General features: G+C 35.3%; 1 protein-coding gene across 1 annotated transcript in view; it reads right to left on the bottom strand.

Annotated features, from left to right (window-relative positions):
• Window positions 1–17,989, bottom strand: part of EYS (eyes shut homolog) — a 703,292-nt gene that overhangs the window by 467,704 nt on the left and 217,599 nt on the right. Inside the window, exons 18-19 of the mRNA XM_030944777.1 lie at window positions 6,375–6,572; window positions 3,424–3,545 (exon numbers count right to left, since the gene is read on the bottom strand). Coding sequence (XP_030800637.1) covers window positions 3,424–3,545; window positions 6,375–6,572 — 320 coding nt within the window. The remainder of the gene's footprint in view (window positions 1–3,423; window positions 3,546–6,374; window positions 6,573–17,989) is intronic.

The raw sequence follows: 17,989 nt of genomic DNA, 5'->3' as shown, positions 1-17,989 counted from the left end.
CAGCTGGATCAACCCCTCACGAGTGTAATTTCTTGTGCCTGCTCTTTCTGAGGCATTGCTAAGATAACACTGTTATCTAATTTCAAGGCTCTGTATTATACCACATTACCAACACCAAAAATGAAGGATACGTATTGCAAGTGTCATTCTGACAATGGTAATTCATCCTTACCTTGAAAAAATGCATCAAAGGTATTTGAGCTGCTTGACTGTAGAATGAAGCTTCTATAAGCGTAGCTGATTAATTATTCCCAAGCCACCAGAGGGTCTGACTGACAGTGGCTTGTTCTGTCATATAATATCTTGCTGGTATATAACTCTTGGAGAACTGGAATTTTCAGATGCAGTAGAAAATCAGAATCTCCTTATGCTGATGTAGTTGTGTGATTAAACTTTGTATTTCATCTACCCTGATCTCCCACCAGAGAAGGCTTAGACTGGGTATTAGGAAAAATGTCTTCATTAAAATGGTGCCAAGCATTAGAACAGGCTGCCTAGGGAAGAGATTCAGCCACCAATGACTCAAGGTATTTACCAGGTGTGTATGTGTGGCGTTCGGGGACACAGCTGAGAGATGAACTTGGCGGCGTTAGGCTTACAGATAGTTGAAGATCTTTTTCAAAGTAAATTATTCTGTGATTCATCCCACAGTCCAGTTGTTTAATGCCACCCCCCACCTGGAGAGCCAAGGTGTAAAGTCTGTGAAATATATGTTGCAAATAGAGCACATATTGGAATCCTTTCTCACATTCAGATCTTTGGTCTTTGACTTGTGTAATAAGGCTGCTGTAATATAACTTTGAAAGAAAATGGTATTTGACGCAGAAATTATGAAACTCCTGAGATCTCCATCTGTTTTAAATTTTCCTTTATTATGCTTCACTTACTTCCTATCATCCAATTTTTTACCTTTTAGAGGGTGAAGAGAGCCTGTATTGTTAAAAATTAATTTTCTAGACGATTGTTAATCCATTATCTGTTATTTTACAGCTGCTGAAAAAGAAGGGATGAGTCTTCTTCCATTTTTATGAATATACGTTAATTCATTAATCCTCTTCCTGTTGATCACTGAGGAATCTTGATGTATAAACATAATATTATTTGGAAAAATTTTGGTACACTTTGATCATGAACACAATAAGAAGGACATAGTATGTGAACTAATATAGTCACATGTAACTGAATAATGCAATCACTTAGTGAACAAGTGTTTTAGGTCCCTTTCGCGATTCAACTTAAAAGACGATCCACATGAAAGTTATTTCAGAAATGTACATAATAAATGTTAGTTTAAGTAAGCCTACTCTGGAGAAGACTAGAGAAGGAGAAATTTAAATATTGAATAGAAATGAATTATTATTACTATAGCAAAATAATACCAGAAATTCACAATTTATTTTCAAAATAACTTATTTTCTACTTAGCAAAATGCATTCTGGCTGCAGGGGGCGGGGGGCTTGAGAGTGAAATTTTCTTGCTCTTAAAAATGCCAAAGAACAATCCTGTAATGAAAAAAAAATACTGAAAATTTTGAATGTGTATTAGCCAACATCAAAATGAATCCTTTCACATAAATGGTTGCTGTAATATTGACAACATAGGGGAAAACTTTTGAAAATGCCTGAAAAGGATCAAACACAGAGTTTAATATGACACCTTGTGTTAAGTTTCTACAGCATTTATTTTCTGTAGATACTAACTCTAACCACATTGATGTTTTGAATGTCATGCTTTCTCAGAAACAGTAGTTTGAATGGATCTCACTGATTTGCTGTGCTGTGTTCCATTTAAAACAAAATTGCATAAGTCTGTGACAAACAAGGTGAGAAATATATAGGAACTACAGAACAAAAATAAACACAAATAAGTCAAGGAAAAACAATGGATGAAAGACATGTGAAGAAAAAAATAAAACAGCATTTGAAATTGCAGTGAGTTACTATTCTTTTTCATGCTAAATTTTGCCCAAATGATTAATTTTTCCTGGATCAATATTTCAATTCATTTGGTGAAGCATAGCCAAAATTCTCAAGGGGTAAAATAGATTAATTTTATCAAAAATCTGTATTTTTCTCCACAAACTGTAGTCTCCATATCACGCACTTGATTTTGTCGAAGGTGTTGACTAGTCCTTGGAACATGTTAAAAAACCTCCTCCAAAATATTGTACAGTAAGAAAAATCTATGGAAATTAGAGAATTCAAGAAAATTCTTTTGAAGCAGCTAAGTTTGGTTCAAGTTTAGGAAATAGTTACAATTGCTGGTTACCCTCAGGATTTGTCAGAACAAAATGCAGTTTCTTTATGCATGTACTAAGACAAGCAAGCAAGCAAAAACAACCAACCAACCACAAAAAAAGAAAATCAACCAAAGAAACCAAGCAAGGAAAGCCCCCAAAACCCACACCTCTCATACACTTCAGGGTTCCTGAAATTGCAAACACTTTCAGCAATAGTGTAGCAGCCAGTGGCACCTACAGGGTTGTTCAGTTCGCCCAAAGTGAAGATTCAAATGGTGGAAAGCTGAACTGTGGATTGTGCTGCCTACATCCTCAGTGATCTTTGATTGGTGATTAGTTGTTTAGTTCATTCCATATATAGTCACCTAAATTTAAGCTTCATAATATAAGTTGAATTCTACATTTATCAGTTTAGTGTTCTCACAAATGTGCTGGTAGAAACTAGAATAAGAAAGAAAAAAAGCTATCCTTTCTTCCACTTTTTTTGATTTTTTAAACTGGTAATTTCTCTGACAGCCTGAATGCTTCTTAAGGAAAATATTCTTACTGTATGATCTTAGTGTCTCAGCTGAGTACGATGAAAACAAATTGCTTCTTGACAGATTCCTGGAAGGAGTGACAGAGAACATGGGCCACCTCTGGTGTTGAAGTTTATGCCATGTGAATCTCTGTCATCTTTCCTCTCATGGAGGAATCAGGTGATAGAATGATTTTATTTCTAAGACATGTTATTTTTAACACACTTCATATCTCTGAAACAAATATATCTGTGTAATTTTGAAAATAAATGCTGAAGTACTTGAAGTAAATCAGTTTTCTTGGGGAAGATACTTTTTAAGTCCCTTTGAAACCAGTGCAATTGGTGTAAATGAGTATTCCTGCCACTTATAATGAGGTCACAAATACACCTAGCAGAAAATTTTCTGTGCCTTTTGAATTCCCTACATAACCACATTGACCTAGTAACTGCTTTTAAATGATAAAAACATTCCTCTTTCCCACTGCCTATAAAATTACAAATAAACAAAAATACCAGTGTCTGGAAAGTAAGATTATAAAGCCCTTGATATGTGGATGTATGGATCAAGAGGACATTTCAAACTCAGAAAAATATTGCTTTAGGTTTTAGAATGATAACTTAAAAATCATTTTAATTTTAAAAAAATTGCTAGATTGCTACTCACCAGATGTAGATCAACACATGTAGAATTGTGTTCACAAGCGTTGACTATGCAGTCATCAATGTCTTGGTCACATTTCAACCCTGCATATCCTGGGTTGCACAAACAATAGAAGCCATCGACAACTGCAACAGAGATTGAACTTTAGTACTAAGAGTCATAACAACTGAATGTAGTAAATTTACTAAGTTCCAGTTAAATAGTATCTGGAAAAGATTATGACCAGGTTTACTTAAATGGTGTGGACATGTTAAAAAAATTGGAATAAATAAAATGTCATCTCAAAATACCTTTTAAATATGGAAGCAGATTCATGTACTGAAATATTTACACAATGGAAATATTTTTATTCAAGAGTTAAATGAAATCAATGAGTTAAAAAGTGATGTTATAAGTAATGAGCAATTTTCTATCACAAAACAATCACAAAATACATAACATTCTATCTTTAAAATGATATCAAAATAAGATATGGCAGGTAAACAATGTTTGGTTTACTGGTTGCTTTTAATGTAGTTATTGCTATTGTAAGGAATGCCTCATATTATACCCCTATATTAAGAGAAAACATACTTGAGTTGAATTTTTCTATGATTCTTGTTAAGAATAACAAGATAATCATAAGAATTCTGTCTCTTTTTCATCATTAGTAATCCAAATGGTGAAGAATCTTTAGAGTGCTTCATCCATATATGGAGTTCATGACAGAAGGAATCACATTTCTTGCAGGCCTGCATTTATTTTAACCTCAAAGGTGTCCCTGGGTTCTTCATTATCTCTAAGATTTACCATAGAATCTATTATACCATCATGTCTGTACACACAGCTGCTACTCTATTCATTAAATGCTTTTAGTCCTTCAGCACAGGAGCATTATTCATATGCTAAAAGCTTCCCAACTTCCTTAGGATTCCAGCTTTCTGCAGCCAGTGCACATAGGGTAGAGGAACTCAAATGTCCGTATGACAAAACTCAAGCCAGAGCACACAAGGACAATCTGTTCCCCCAAAAACTAGCACTTTGTCAGCATGAAGAAATTTAATACAGCTCATCCAAATTCCAGTTCAAAAATATCTCTAAACCAATGTCGACTGCATAGACAACATCTGTAAATGTAATAGGAGATAGTCTTTGCTAGATAGAAGATGAAGTCATTCACCTTATTATAGATAAGGAAAGACAGACTTTTTAAGGTATTTTATTGAAACTGATTTTTATTTTTATTTTTATTTTAACCAGGAGAGTTTTAGACGATGATAAATTTAGTAATTTGGGCTCAGTTCTTTAAGATCTCATCTGAAACCAGTAGGCTGATTAGGTCTTCTGCAATTTTTTCTAAAAAAATATACATTTCATGGAAGTTCTTAAATCATTATTTTTTTTTTTAAAGGATGTGAGGAAAAAGGACAGAGATGTAGAAGCAGACAAACATGGTTACTCAGTGCTTAAAGTGTGGACCCTATGTGGAAAAGTTGAGCAGGCTTGCTTAGTATTAGACCTTTGGGGAAGTGTTCATAGTGAGAGGGCTATTTGACAATAACTTCAAGGATACTTGCACAAATGACAGAACTGAAATCCCCTACTAGTGCTAGGAGGTATTATGAGGCAATGGACAAAAGTTGCAGCTTGGGAGATTTGGATGGGACTGGAAGAGTGTGAGAATTGCCAAAGTAGGTAATCGGTGGAACGCACTGTAAGAATCCGTGTCTCTTGGGCTGTTGTTTGAGTCCACTCCGGCTAGCTATGGACCCTGGCCCACACGGTCTTACATGGACGAAAGCAAAAGATGAGAAATACTCTTCTCCATGTGGGAACGAGTGTCCTGTTTATTGGCTTGGGAAGAGACACTTCAGGTTCTGGCTACCTTCCAGGTGGAAAAGAGGGCGTGACATTCTTTCAGGGGACCTCTTCCCCCGCCCCCATCCCCTCAGGACCGCAGCCAATGGGATACCGTTGAGGAGGGGCGAGGGGAGGGGTAACCAGGGGCCAGACCACCGGGGGTGTAGCAGAGAGGTGGATGAGGTAAAGACCATGTGACGGGAGAAGAGAAATAACAATCTACGTGACATAAAATACTCAGTACAAATTTCCAATCACCCAGTGCAAAACAACAACTAAATAAACTATTTAGCGCAATACAACAATACACTGTCCCAAAGAGTTTGTGAAATTTCTGTCCCTCTTTGAAGGCTTTCAAAACTCAGATAGAAAAACCCCTGAACTGACCTGTTCTATCACTGTTAAATAGTCTAGCTTAGTACGGCGTTGACTACATGACCTTCAGATGTTTTTCAGCTTTCCAGTCAGCATTTTAAGATCCTCTGAAGATTACTACTATTTCTTTTTAGTTTTTTTTTCTTTTTAACAAGTATAGAAAGTGTCAGGTAGATATCAAGAGCCCTATAAAACTTTCAAATAAGTACTCTATACTAAACTTGGCCTGCCAATACAGACAGAATATAGTAGGGTAATCAAGTTGCTTTTAAAACCCTTCAGTACATCTTGCAATGAAGGAGTAAGTTACACAGTTACATGCAGAAGGTAAACAGGTACACACTTTTACATTAGTTTAAAATTAAACAGAATTTTTTCACTTATTAGAATTATGACATATAATACCTAAGTGCTCCATGAGCTCTTTTTCAGCACCTGAATATTCTCTCCTTAAAATGCGCAATGTAAGATGTTTTTGGTTAATTTAGGTATCAAAGGAGACAGCACAAATCTCATTAAAATTTCTCATTAGCTACAATTCTGACCCCCTGAACAAAAACACCAGTGCCTGGAGTTGAGGCATTTTGGCAAAAATAATCCTTCTGGTACAGGCTGTGAAGCTTCAGACAAGCTAAATTTCAGTAAATTATCCACTGTTCTCCCCAGAGCAGCTCAGCAGCTACAGACACTTCAAGAGAAAGACTACCCTACATTAAAGTGAGTAACCAGACTGAACTCACTGTCATAGCAGTATCCATGGAGGCAAGGGTTAGAGCTGCACTCATTGACATTGATCTCACAGCGTGGACCTGCAAAGCCCTTCACACACTGGCAGTGGAATCCAAGGGGGAAAACGTCCAAATTCATTTCTTCTATGCACACAGCTCCATTCTCACAGGGATTGCTGGCCTCACAAGGCCTAAACTCACAGTTCAAACCTGAAAAAGAAAACGGCAAAGCTGTCAGTGTTAAACTAATGAATATATCCCTGCAGCTGCTATCTATTATGAGCTTTATTTTCTTTATAACTCTGGTTAAAATTGAGTAGGAGGGTCTCAGAGGTACATCTATGTATATTACCATGCAGAAACATCTATTTTCTTGGTATCATTAAAAAAAAAAGACAATTTATATTTTGTTTATATTACTTTATATGATACAATACATTTTAAAATCTAATAGCTATCTCACAGGTTTTGATAGATAGGTATTCTTCCATCTTTTCTCTTAACCCTTGTGCTTTGAACAGCTCAAAAATGAATTTTTTTAGAATGTATTTAAAAACAGTATATGAATTTTGATTGAAGCTTGCTGCTATTTTGTCTTGATAACCTGTTCTCACAACTACCATGTGAATTGTTCATACATTAACCTACAATAGTGAACATGAATTAAATATATGTAATATTGTATAATACTTCTGTTTACCATCCATGACTGAACACAAGTTATTTTACTGAAAATATGCACTTATTTAATCATGAGTGAAGGCCTCCTTTATTTATAAAAATTCCTTACAATAGAAAATCTCACACAGTCCCATTGTACTCTTTCCTTACTAACACTCTTATATAGCAGATTATGTACATTTATTTGGCCTACCCAAAGAATTGTGTGATTGTGGATCTTGGGTCACAAATGCCCTCATCTAAATCTTTAATTTACAATAATTAGATAAAAAGAGATTTAAAGGTCCTATAAATCGAGGCCTTAATTTTTTAGAACATAAAAAACTGTTTCATGTTTTCCAGTGCTGATAATGGAAATGAGGGTGGCAGAGACAACTGATATCAAATGGGTTTAGGTTTGTAAATCTGCCTGCATTTTCAGTCAGTGCTGCTGAAGGCAAGTCTGTTCTTTCAGGCTTACTTTCCGACAGTGCTTAGTGACTCTCAGGGCTGTAAAAAACTGTACACAAGCCCCTCTGAATCCCTCTGAAGCCTCTCCATTACTACTAAAGCTGTGTCTATCCCATGCTTTCTAGTGGATCTTCCAAGTGTTTCCTGTGCTCCAAGCCTTCTGCACTTCACCAGTGCCCTTGCTTCCACTGTGGTTGTCCAGCCATTCCTTTCTGCAGCAGTTTCTCTCCATCCCAAAAACCTCAGACAGGCTGTAACCTTAATCCAGTGATGGGCAGTGTCATGGACAAAATAGAAGCAACTTGAAGAAAACTGATTGAATTAACTGCCAATTAAAAGTAGCACAGGATTGTAAACAGCAAACACAAGGATAAAACCACCTTTCTCCACCCCTCTTTTCTTCCCAAATTCAACCTCACTCCTTCGCTTCAGACTCCTCTACCTCCTCCTTACCCATGAATAGCATAGGGGGATGGGGAATGGGAGCTGTGGTTAGTCCATGACAGCTCTTTGACCCTGACACTTCTGGCTGTGCCAGTACAGACCCCCCACAGGCCACAGCTCCTGCCAGAAGCCTTCATAATAATGAAACAAACACTGTCCAAAATGTCAGCAGGATTGTAGGTGAGCTGACTGCTTACTGTAAGATGGTCATTTAAGGGCTGAATTCTAAATGCTTTTAATAACAAGTACAATAAGTAGGAACAGAACTTAGGTTAAAAAAAATCCAACAACCCCTTGACCCCAGTAATGATCCTGACAAAAGAGGAAAAAGCAACACAAGTTGTTCCCTGTCTTTATGCTTATGATCTCTCTGATGCAGGATGATCCTGCTAAAGACAGCCAGCACTTTCAGATCTGGAATTCATGAAATTGCACAGCAAAAGAAGCCATATGGCTCATTGAGATTTTGCCCTCAAGTTTCCATATTTATATCACAACAGCTTGACATGAGTGAAAACCCTGCTGATTCCTAAAGTGGAATAACACAAATAAGCTTAACACATGGCTCACAATCCTAAATGGAAATGACAGATGATCCAGTAATGCAGTTCTTAATTTTCTTTACCTGGAGAGGAAGCTTTACCTTTGCATCTACCTTCTGTGCACTTCCTTTTCTCTTTACACTCATTCAGGACCCCATTTATCTGTTTTTCAGCTGCTTGAGTTCCTGCACATTGGAAAGAACTGTGCTTTGAGGGAATGGTCTTTTAAGATAAATCAGTGGGCTCAAGACAAATCCTTTTTCCCTTCAGTGCAATCTCTAATGGGAGCTTGCCAAACAGATTTCTGAGCTAATGAAAACCAGCTCACTGAAGTTTGGAATCATTATTATGCTACTTGAATTTTGCATTTCTCTCAAGATTATGAACTCTATCATCTCACTGCCATTATTGCCAGAGCTGTTTCCTACCTTTACATCCCAAACTTCCTCCTGCTTATTCACAAATATAGAATACAGATAAATATCTCCCCTAGTTTTCTTACCCTGCAGTTGCTTAAAAAAATTTCAGTATGATCAATTATTTGTGTCTTTCCACATTGTCTTTTCAGCAGAAGTCAGTGTGGTAATATCCCAAGGAGAGCTAATGTTCCTAAGTATTTTTTCCTGTTTCCTAAAGATGACTTCATAAACTTTTTTTGATCAAGCTATCTGTAGAAGAAATGTGTACATTTCTTTAAATGGTTGCCATTCCACTCTGCTTGATCTACTTGAGTGATATGTCAATGAAGTTTTGCCTGTGACATTAATCAGATGTTAACCCCCAGGATGCTTATCTTCCTGGGATAGTTCTGGGATAACTCTATCTGGGCCCCCACAGTTTGTGCCCCTGCTGGTGGAGTCCCCTAGTCACCTTTGATATGCTCTGGGTATCTGCTGGAATTGTCATCGGTACTGTCATGGACAAGCAGCAAAAGCAAGGAAGCTCTGGTAATCAGCCAAACTCTGGTAATCTCTTCCCCATATTAAGATCTCTGACATGGAAATAAACCTCATCCAAGATCACGTCTGGTCACCTGGTACCACTCTCCCTCAGAGAACTGTGTTATCTGTCAACCATTGCTTTGTTTTAGTGGTAGTGGTGAGGATGCATGTGTCACACTCAGACAGCTTACTTGGCTTTCCAGATAAAACCCCTTATCCAAGTAACCAGAAGGAATCCTCTTCCGGCCTGCACAGCTACAGAGTCTCTTTCTCCCCATGCCTGAGTGTATCCTCTTCCTACCCTGATCTTCTCCTCCCATCCTGCTGCTGTGGATATCAGGCTTTCTCCCTTCAGGGAGCCTAAGAAAAATTTATTCACCTTTCTTTTTGTAATCACTGCTCCCGTGTAGCCTATTCTTATTCACCAGGCCCTTCCCCTGGCCGCATGGAAACTAAACCAGGGTGCATGGAGAGGAGCTCACTCTCCTCCTTCCTCCCATGGTGTTCTGCAAACAGGAGCATGAATCTTCCTCAAGGTAGCTCCCCAGAAGGGTATGAATTTCAGTGAAATTTGAGTAGATTTGAAATTACACCAAAACTATTTCCTGACAAAAAATAGATTTTCCCCCTTTTTAAGGATTTAGGGAAAACAAATTTCTTCTTTCATTATAATTATAATAGAGTGAAAAAAAAAATTAACCTGAAATTTATAAAGAATGGTAAATGAAAATATGGCCATAAAGAAGTTTACCAAATCAGGCTAAGCCACATAGAATGATGTTAGTTGCTATTAATATTATAATCTTTTTAGTGCCTTGTTTCAAACAATATTCACCACCCTTTAATTAGATAGTCAATATCTTTTTCTCCCACCCAGCTTTCATGCATAACATTGCATGAAAAATCTTTTTGTCTGCTACTTTCAGAAATGGTAAAAGTTTTATTCCCATTCTAACTGGATGATTGGTAAAACAAAAGGATAAAAAAAATAATAAGGCTCTGTCCATCTCACTCAGTTCTTCTCCCTGAATCAATTAGTTTTTTAACTATCAGTCTTGAGAGTAATAAGACTATTCCCTTACTCAGAGAATCACAACTGTTGATATTATCTTAATAAATTTTTGTTAAGTAATTAATTATTAATGCTAATCAATACAAGAAGCAAGAAAACAAGAAAATAAAAGTGGATGAGTTAATGTAGAATTTTTTTTGAAAATGCATATTCACACAAAAATTAAAGGTGGATGGGAGTAAGTTGGATAGGAGTAGGCAGTAGCAGTTGCACACTTGCAAAACAAGTTCACTTGCTGCTGTTGCTCTCATACCAGCATTTTTTACAAAGCTGTAAAAAGGATGTATAATTAAGGATAAATAAAAGAGCAAACAGGCTGTAAGTTAATTTTTAAAATAAAAATAGCTTAATCTTAAAGCAGTTTTTATGTTTTAAGCATTTTCTCTCTCTTCTAAATATTTGTTAAAGAATTTCTGTACAAATATTTTTGTACAAATGTTTTACTGTAGCTGATTGATTTCAATACATCTATTTTGTTCTAAACACAAAACTTCTCACTTGATCTGAAAAGTTTGTGAAACAGCAGGTCCATGATTGTTGACAGAAAGGAATGCTATGCCAAGAAAACAGTTTATAAACTGTCTTCTCTCCCTGATGTATCAGAATTTTTAAATTCAGAGTAAAGAGGTAATGTTCATTAAACAGTTTAATGAAAAAAAAGAGAATGTCCAACAGATGAAATGTGAAAGAATCCATCACAGAAGTTCATTAATTAATTAATAAGTTCAGGTAGTCTTCACAACTCTGCTTATTTCCTTTAGACAGATTTAATCTTTTCGCTTGTTTAATTCTTGGCTACATTTTATTGATTGCAATAATAGATTGTCTTTAATGGGCAACTAAAGATGTCTCTATTAGAATAAACTTGAACAAACCTCAGAAGTATATGCACAAATAATTAAATTAAACAGCCAGCTGAAGGACAATTTCCTTTACAGTTGCACACTATATTACAGTAAGTATTATACATATTTATCTACATTTAAGCATATACTAATAACATATAGTACGCTTGCCTGTGAGCATACTGTATATCGAAACATTAATAGTTTATTTGGAAAAGAGTCTCTTTTTTTGTTTAGGAGTAAGAAGCATATTGCATGTTTAGAAATTTCATTCAGCTGGTATTAATGAGTTTCCTTTTCTATTGTATTTTCTTATAATACTTCTAGGGTAGAATTTCTAAATACCATAAATGGACACTGAAAAAAGATTTTATTTTGCTGAAATAGACTGTCCTTTTAAGGCTCTTGCTAAAAGTCAAAAGCCTAATTAATAAAAATTACATAGAAAATAAATTGCCTGATATAAAATTCTATTTCTTTATGTGAAACTATTGATATTTATTTGTTTTATTTGCTCAGCATAAAGGTGTACATGAAATGTTTTGATGTGCAGTATTGAAGTTTCCTATAATCAAAAGTGACATCTCTTCAATGTTGTCATTTTTTAGGAAAATATTCTAATAAATAAAACATTTGCTACTAACATTTTATGGAATGAAATCTGACAGCAGTTTTCAAATTCAGCATTTTGCTGTAAAAGTATGGCCTGCAAAATGCATCTCATTTCAGACTGATGGTACAATTATGACAATATAGTGAAATAAAATATCTACCAGAAAAACAAGTGTGTCATTTGGATGGCAATTTCCTAAATTATAACAAGAAGTCTGGTAATGGTGTTAAATGCGCATTCATGAGGACAAGAAACTTTCAAGAACTAGCAAGCAGGTAGCAGCACCAGCACTGTGGTTTTGTGGTCACAACATTACTGCAATGGCAATGTTTCAGACCTTTTTAACTTACCTTTAAACAACAGAGCTGAAAGACTCTTCTAACACTGAAATTAATCACTACTCTTTTCGAAGACAAATTAGACAAATTGAATTCTTTACAATAAAAATAAAAATATATTTAGTTATGGGAAATAAAGTGTTCAAAGGCGCTAAAAGTTATGTAAAGACATCCCTGCCCCCAGTCTATATGAAACTTACTGGTTTTCCCAAGATTATCCTTTTAAAATGAGAGGATACAAAAACTTTAATTCAAAAGTTATTTGATCACTTCAGAGAAATATGTGGTTTTGTTTTCATCACCTTTACACAGCTCAGTAGCTCTTGTTCCCAAAGGCTTTCATAGACTGGCCATAGAATCCCAGGAACACTAATGAGCAAGAAGTTCGATATCTAAAATCTGAGTTCCTTGCAACTGTAAATATTAAATGTCTTATTGTTAAAGATAAAATTGTCTCTACTAAAAGTTCAAAACTTTGAGGAGCTTAGACGTACCTCTAAGCTTGCCATTATTTTAAAAACTGCCTGCTTGCCTTGATCTGCTATGGGACATAAGAAAACATTTCCACAACTGAGATGATTAAAGGCTAATAAAAGTAAATAAAAATCCCCAAAAGTACCCTGAAAATGGGTAGGAAATAGAAAAATAAGTGAAGCATGCATATTTTTATATTACTTGAAATTAAACTGAGTATTATAATATTTTAAAAACTTAACAAGTGTTTTCTTATGCTTCAAGTTTATAGGAAATCCATTCTTTTCTTTGGAATCCAAATTATACTTTCCATTAAAGGAATTGCTTTGAGATTCTGTGTATAAACAATGAAAAGACATTTTCTCTGAAATCCATACTAATTGAAAATCATATACTTTTTTATTTTTAATGGAAGAATATTTGAAGAAAAAATACTTAGCACTTTTCAAGTAAAAATACATTTTCTTAATTATATATGATAATGCAGAGCATGCAACAGTGCTAAAATAGAGTATGAGAAAGACCCACATCACAAATTTTAGAATGAAGGTCACACAGAGATGTATATATTATTGCTCCATACCTGTATAAATTTCTGTAAAAATAGAAGAAAGCAGAAGTTGAATATATTATTTAGATGCAGTTTTTTCTTCAAAATATGCAAGCTTATAATGTATAAACCATGAAGATATATCTGTATCCACTTTTGTGAATTTCACATTTCACATAAAAACATGCTTCACTCTTTCTCAGAAATCAAAAGAATTCCACAAAGGAAAACAATTAGTAAAAATCTATTTCAGACTGAAATATATGGGAATGCTTTTCTTTTCATTATTTATTTTATCTGCAGTAGCATTCAACTGAAATTAATATTAGGTGTGGAAAACTTACAGAAATCTTATATCAAACTTATGTTTTCCTTATGACTTAGGACTTGTGGATGTCAATAATGAATTGCAATAATAGCTGCCTTTAGTTCTGATGGTCAAACTCTTTGCTCCAAGATCACATTTTCATTTTCTTAAAATTCGAGTGATTAGACAGATATTATTTATAGCATTTGATACCAAGATTATAATTTTATTACTTTTAGTTTCTGTATTGGCAGATGACCCTATGCCATAAATAGGCTCACTATGTAGAAAAATGAAGCTAAAAACATTTGCATTAATAGTCAAAAAACCCCTCTGAAATTCAGTAAACTGATCTTTGAGGAGCAGCAATGCCTTCATAATTTGCAGGGCAGCCCTGGAAAAGGTAACCATGTTTTAAGCCTTTAAAAATGGTGATTTGCACATACTTTCTGGAAAAATAAGGGCCAGATTTCCATTTGCAATGAATCGAACTTGTATCATCTCCATAACTTAAATCTGCTTTCCAAATAGAGATCTTGAACACCATTCTCACAGAATGACTGAGGAAATTCAAACCCCTTAACAGTTGTAGGTGACTGGATTTACACATGAAGTATTCCCAGATTACTCATGGCTGTACAGGCTTAGAGAATTTTTCTTGTGGATCAAGATGTGTCCCAAGTTGCAAACTAAAAGCAGAGCTGAAACTGCAGCACTTACCTTGCTGGATATGTATGGACAGAGTTAAGCAAGCATGATTTTTAGAGATGCCTTTGTGTTCTCAGTGCTGTTCTGAAAGGCCACAGCTCTCCTACAGACCTTGGCATAACTGCCAGACCCTTGTGGATATCTAACATACCCAAATGCCCCTAAATAGATACTAGAAATGGCTAGGAAAAAGGCTTTCTCTCTGAATTGTTTCATTTTGGAGACAGAAGCAGATGAGAGTATTCATTTAGATGACAGCTTTTAGGAACAATACAAAATGGAATAGAAATATCAGAAAAAAATTCCAAAATCCTGCAGTGACTTCATAAATGAGCCAAAAGCAAGTCCCAGCTCATACTTATTTCCATTCAGGCATTACATATCCTTTATTGTTCAAAGGCAATGCATGTTTTCTTGGTAATATAGCCCAAATATGGACACTCTGCTTCTCTTCCCTCAGAAAGCTCCTATGTGATGCAGACTGCCCTTCATGTATCTATGCATCAGTTTCATTTTTTCCCCTTAATAAAATTTTATTTGGCTGTTCAGTGTCAAGAGAGTGGCAAAACAAGATAAAACCTGATGTTGAACAGAGTATAGTGGTTTATGGTCTAACACACAGTTATGCTAGTAAGAGCCAGAGGTCTTGCAAACCTGCCTGTTTGCATGGGGCTTGGCACAGGAAAGACTGAGGTTTGGCCTATGAGACTGGAAAAGTAATTGCTCCATTATCTCTACTCCAGCTTTTTGCCTTCATGAGCACTTACGTTTCTTACTTATTATCTGTTTTGTAATTAGCTGTTCTCATAGTAGAGTGTCCTGTGATGAAATCTTCATTATTACTCTTGTTTTTTGATAGACTTAAGCTTTTTCTTTCTGCTGAGTTGCCTTTCTTACTAGTTTACTTTCTTTTGCAACATGTTTGATGGTCAATTACCATTTTTGCTTTGATCTTAATTGGAACACATTTGGAGACGTGTCATTAAGGCTGCAAGAAATAAGTAGACATTTCCTCAGAACTGAATTTCAATTTTCCTCTACAATTGCGTATATTTGGTTTAAAAGGTCATACCTATTAGCAACATCCAGACAAAATACATACAGTGCAGTTTTTTAAATGAGTCATGTAAATAATTTGGATCAAACAATAAAAATCTTTGCTCCATTTATTAAAAACAAGTTACTAAACAACTGGCTGTTTTTCTTTTTTTTTTAAAAAAAAAAAAATCATGCCAACTCTCATAGGACTATCACATATTCAATATACAGTCTCTAATTGAAACTAGAATTTTAATGCTTTCTTCCTTCCTGAGCTTTCTTTGGGAAGAGCAGATTACTGACTCAGTCCATGTCTCACAGAAATACTGTTAGCTTCACCTTTGCCTTAAATACAAGTGTAGAAAACGGAGGAAATTTGCAGTCCTGGTGTGGGACTGCAAGATCTGCTCTTAGTTATCAATAATAGCAAAGAAGAAAAAACCAGCCTTTTAAATTTTACTTTATCCTCTGTAAAAATGAGCTGGTCTAGAAACTGTAGTGAGATCATTCACCTTGTGCATGATAAGAATGCTGAAAAGCAGCTTGCCTGATACAGGGGCAAACTCGCTCTGCTACATTCTCAGTGAGATCTGTTGTCTAACAGTTGTGAGTAACTTCGTTGATGTGGCTTAAAAATGTTGGCATTTCAAAGCTCTGAACAATAAGGTTCCATAAATTACTATGAACTTGACAGTTAAAAGAATATTTGAGTATCCTCAATGTTCTTACAAAACACTAAAACCACCAATAAAAAACAGCATGGATAGGAATATAGACAAAGCTATAGCTTTATTAATTGCAGTGGTTTTGAATATATTTGAATTTTTAATGGGACATCTCAGTGTTTTCTGACAGAGCTATGGGAGCTTTCATTCTACCTTCTGTGAAGTTGTTAGGACCCCTAAATAAGATACAGCCTCATCATGTTTCTCACTCTTTCTGCTCTCTGCCCAAGGACTTAACATCAATTCTCTAATAACTGTGATTGATTTATAGAAAGACTTCAATTTTAGAATCAATATCATAATAGAAAAGTTAGTATAATAGCTTCCCAGCTAGGACACTCTAATGGAATCAAACTCTTAATAATATTAAGAATATTAAAATATTTTATTTTTCTAGCATCCAAATTAAGTTTATCTTCCTTCCTTCTCCCAGTTCCAGTTGCTTGTCAGCAGCAAAAGCAACAGCTTGCTCTCCTCTGTTTCTGAAGAACTTCAGAATGTCCACTGACAAAAAATTTCTGATATACACGACTATCACTTTTGTACTTCATTTATGACGCAAAACAGGTGGAAGTGGAGTAATTTCTGAAATGTATATTTTCAGGTACTAATATATTACAACCAAGCAGAAGCAACTGTACCAGACATATTAAGGATAAGCCTTATATGTAAAGAACATCACATTGCAGTGTATTTAAGTGGCAGCACAGCCATTTCAGCTTTAAAGCATGAGGTGTGATAATGACTTGTACTAAACATCTTAGTGGCAGAACACTGCTGAAAGCCAACAGAAACAAAGAACTGGACTTTTATAAGTGCATTGTCATGTTTGATTAATTAAAACACATTCACAAACACATACAGTACTTCTGCCATAGGTAGCTATTATAAATGGCAAAAGCATATTATGCAGACCTAGATGCCATATTTTTTCTCTGTTTACCTTAGTCACAGCACAGGCTCAGAGGGGCTCAGTAACTTTTAGGATTTCTGTGGTATTACACAGGAATCTCTTTCTCTTACCAGATTAATAACATAATAAGGTATGGATTTTCTTCTGTTAGTCAAATCTTGAGCTTCTCCAAATCAAGGTCAAAAGAATTATGATGTAAAAGTACAGGGAATATTAAGTTCATTATTGTGTACCATATCAGGACCACAGGTAAAACTTAATAATTTTGGAAAACAGAAAATCAATTTTCAACTCCACGAGGACAAGGAACTTGGCTGAAATAGGATGAAAATACTTCAGCTATCATATTTAGTAATTAGAACATTATTAGATGTTGACAAGGTTGTTATATCATATCTGAAAGTCTTATAGATTCATTCAGTTTTCTCTTGAATTACGCATAGGTGGACTGCTAGTACCCTCCAGCTGTTAGTCTGAACATTTGGAAAGTCAAAGGTAGTAATTTCAGGGACAAAAATTCCAATGAAATACTAGAATTTATAGAAAGACCATGATCTACACTGCCTGGGAGGAAATCTTCTCTCAGGGGAACACTGGTAGAGAGGAATGCATTAGTTTTGTTAGGGTTACACCAGGAGCATCAGAAGATATAACTCTCCATTCACATTATGAAAATTGGATTTTCTAAAAAAAGAGTTGGTGCCCACAGGAGAAGTAGAACTTCATTCACATATCAGACTTGTAGAGTTAAGTGATGAAAAATTTAGCTATATATCACTGCCCAAGTATCAATTTTCTTAGAAGCCTTTGATGACTTCCATTATTCTATGCAACCCAATGGAATGAGTTAAAAGCATTTTTTCTAAGCAGACAAATCTGTGCTTTGAAAAAACCAAACAAAGAAACCCACTGCTCCTCCCAAGAAAAATACCCGAAACTGTGAGTACACAGTAATACCTTAATTAAATTTCTGATTAATTTTCATA

This window comes from Camarhynchus parvulus, chromosome 3, assembly GCF_901933205.1.
Source record: "Camarhynchus parvulus chromosome 3, STF_HiC, whole genome shotgun sequence".
NCBI lineage: Eukaryota > Metazoa > Chordata > Aves > Passeriformes > Thraupidae > Camarhynchus > Camarhynchus parvulus.
The sequence above is the reverse complement of the archived record's forward strand: the minus strand, read 5'-3'. Positions and strand labels throughout refer to the sequence as shown.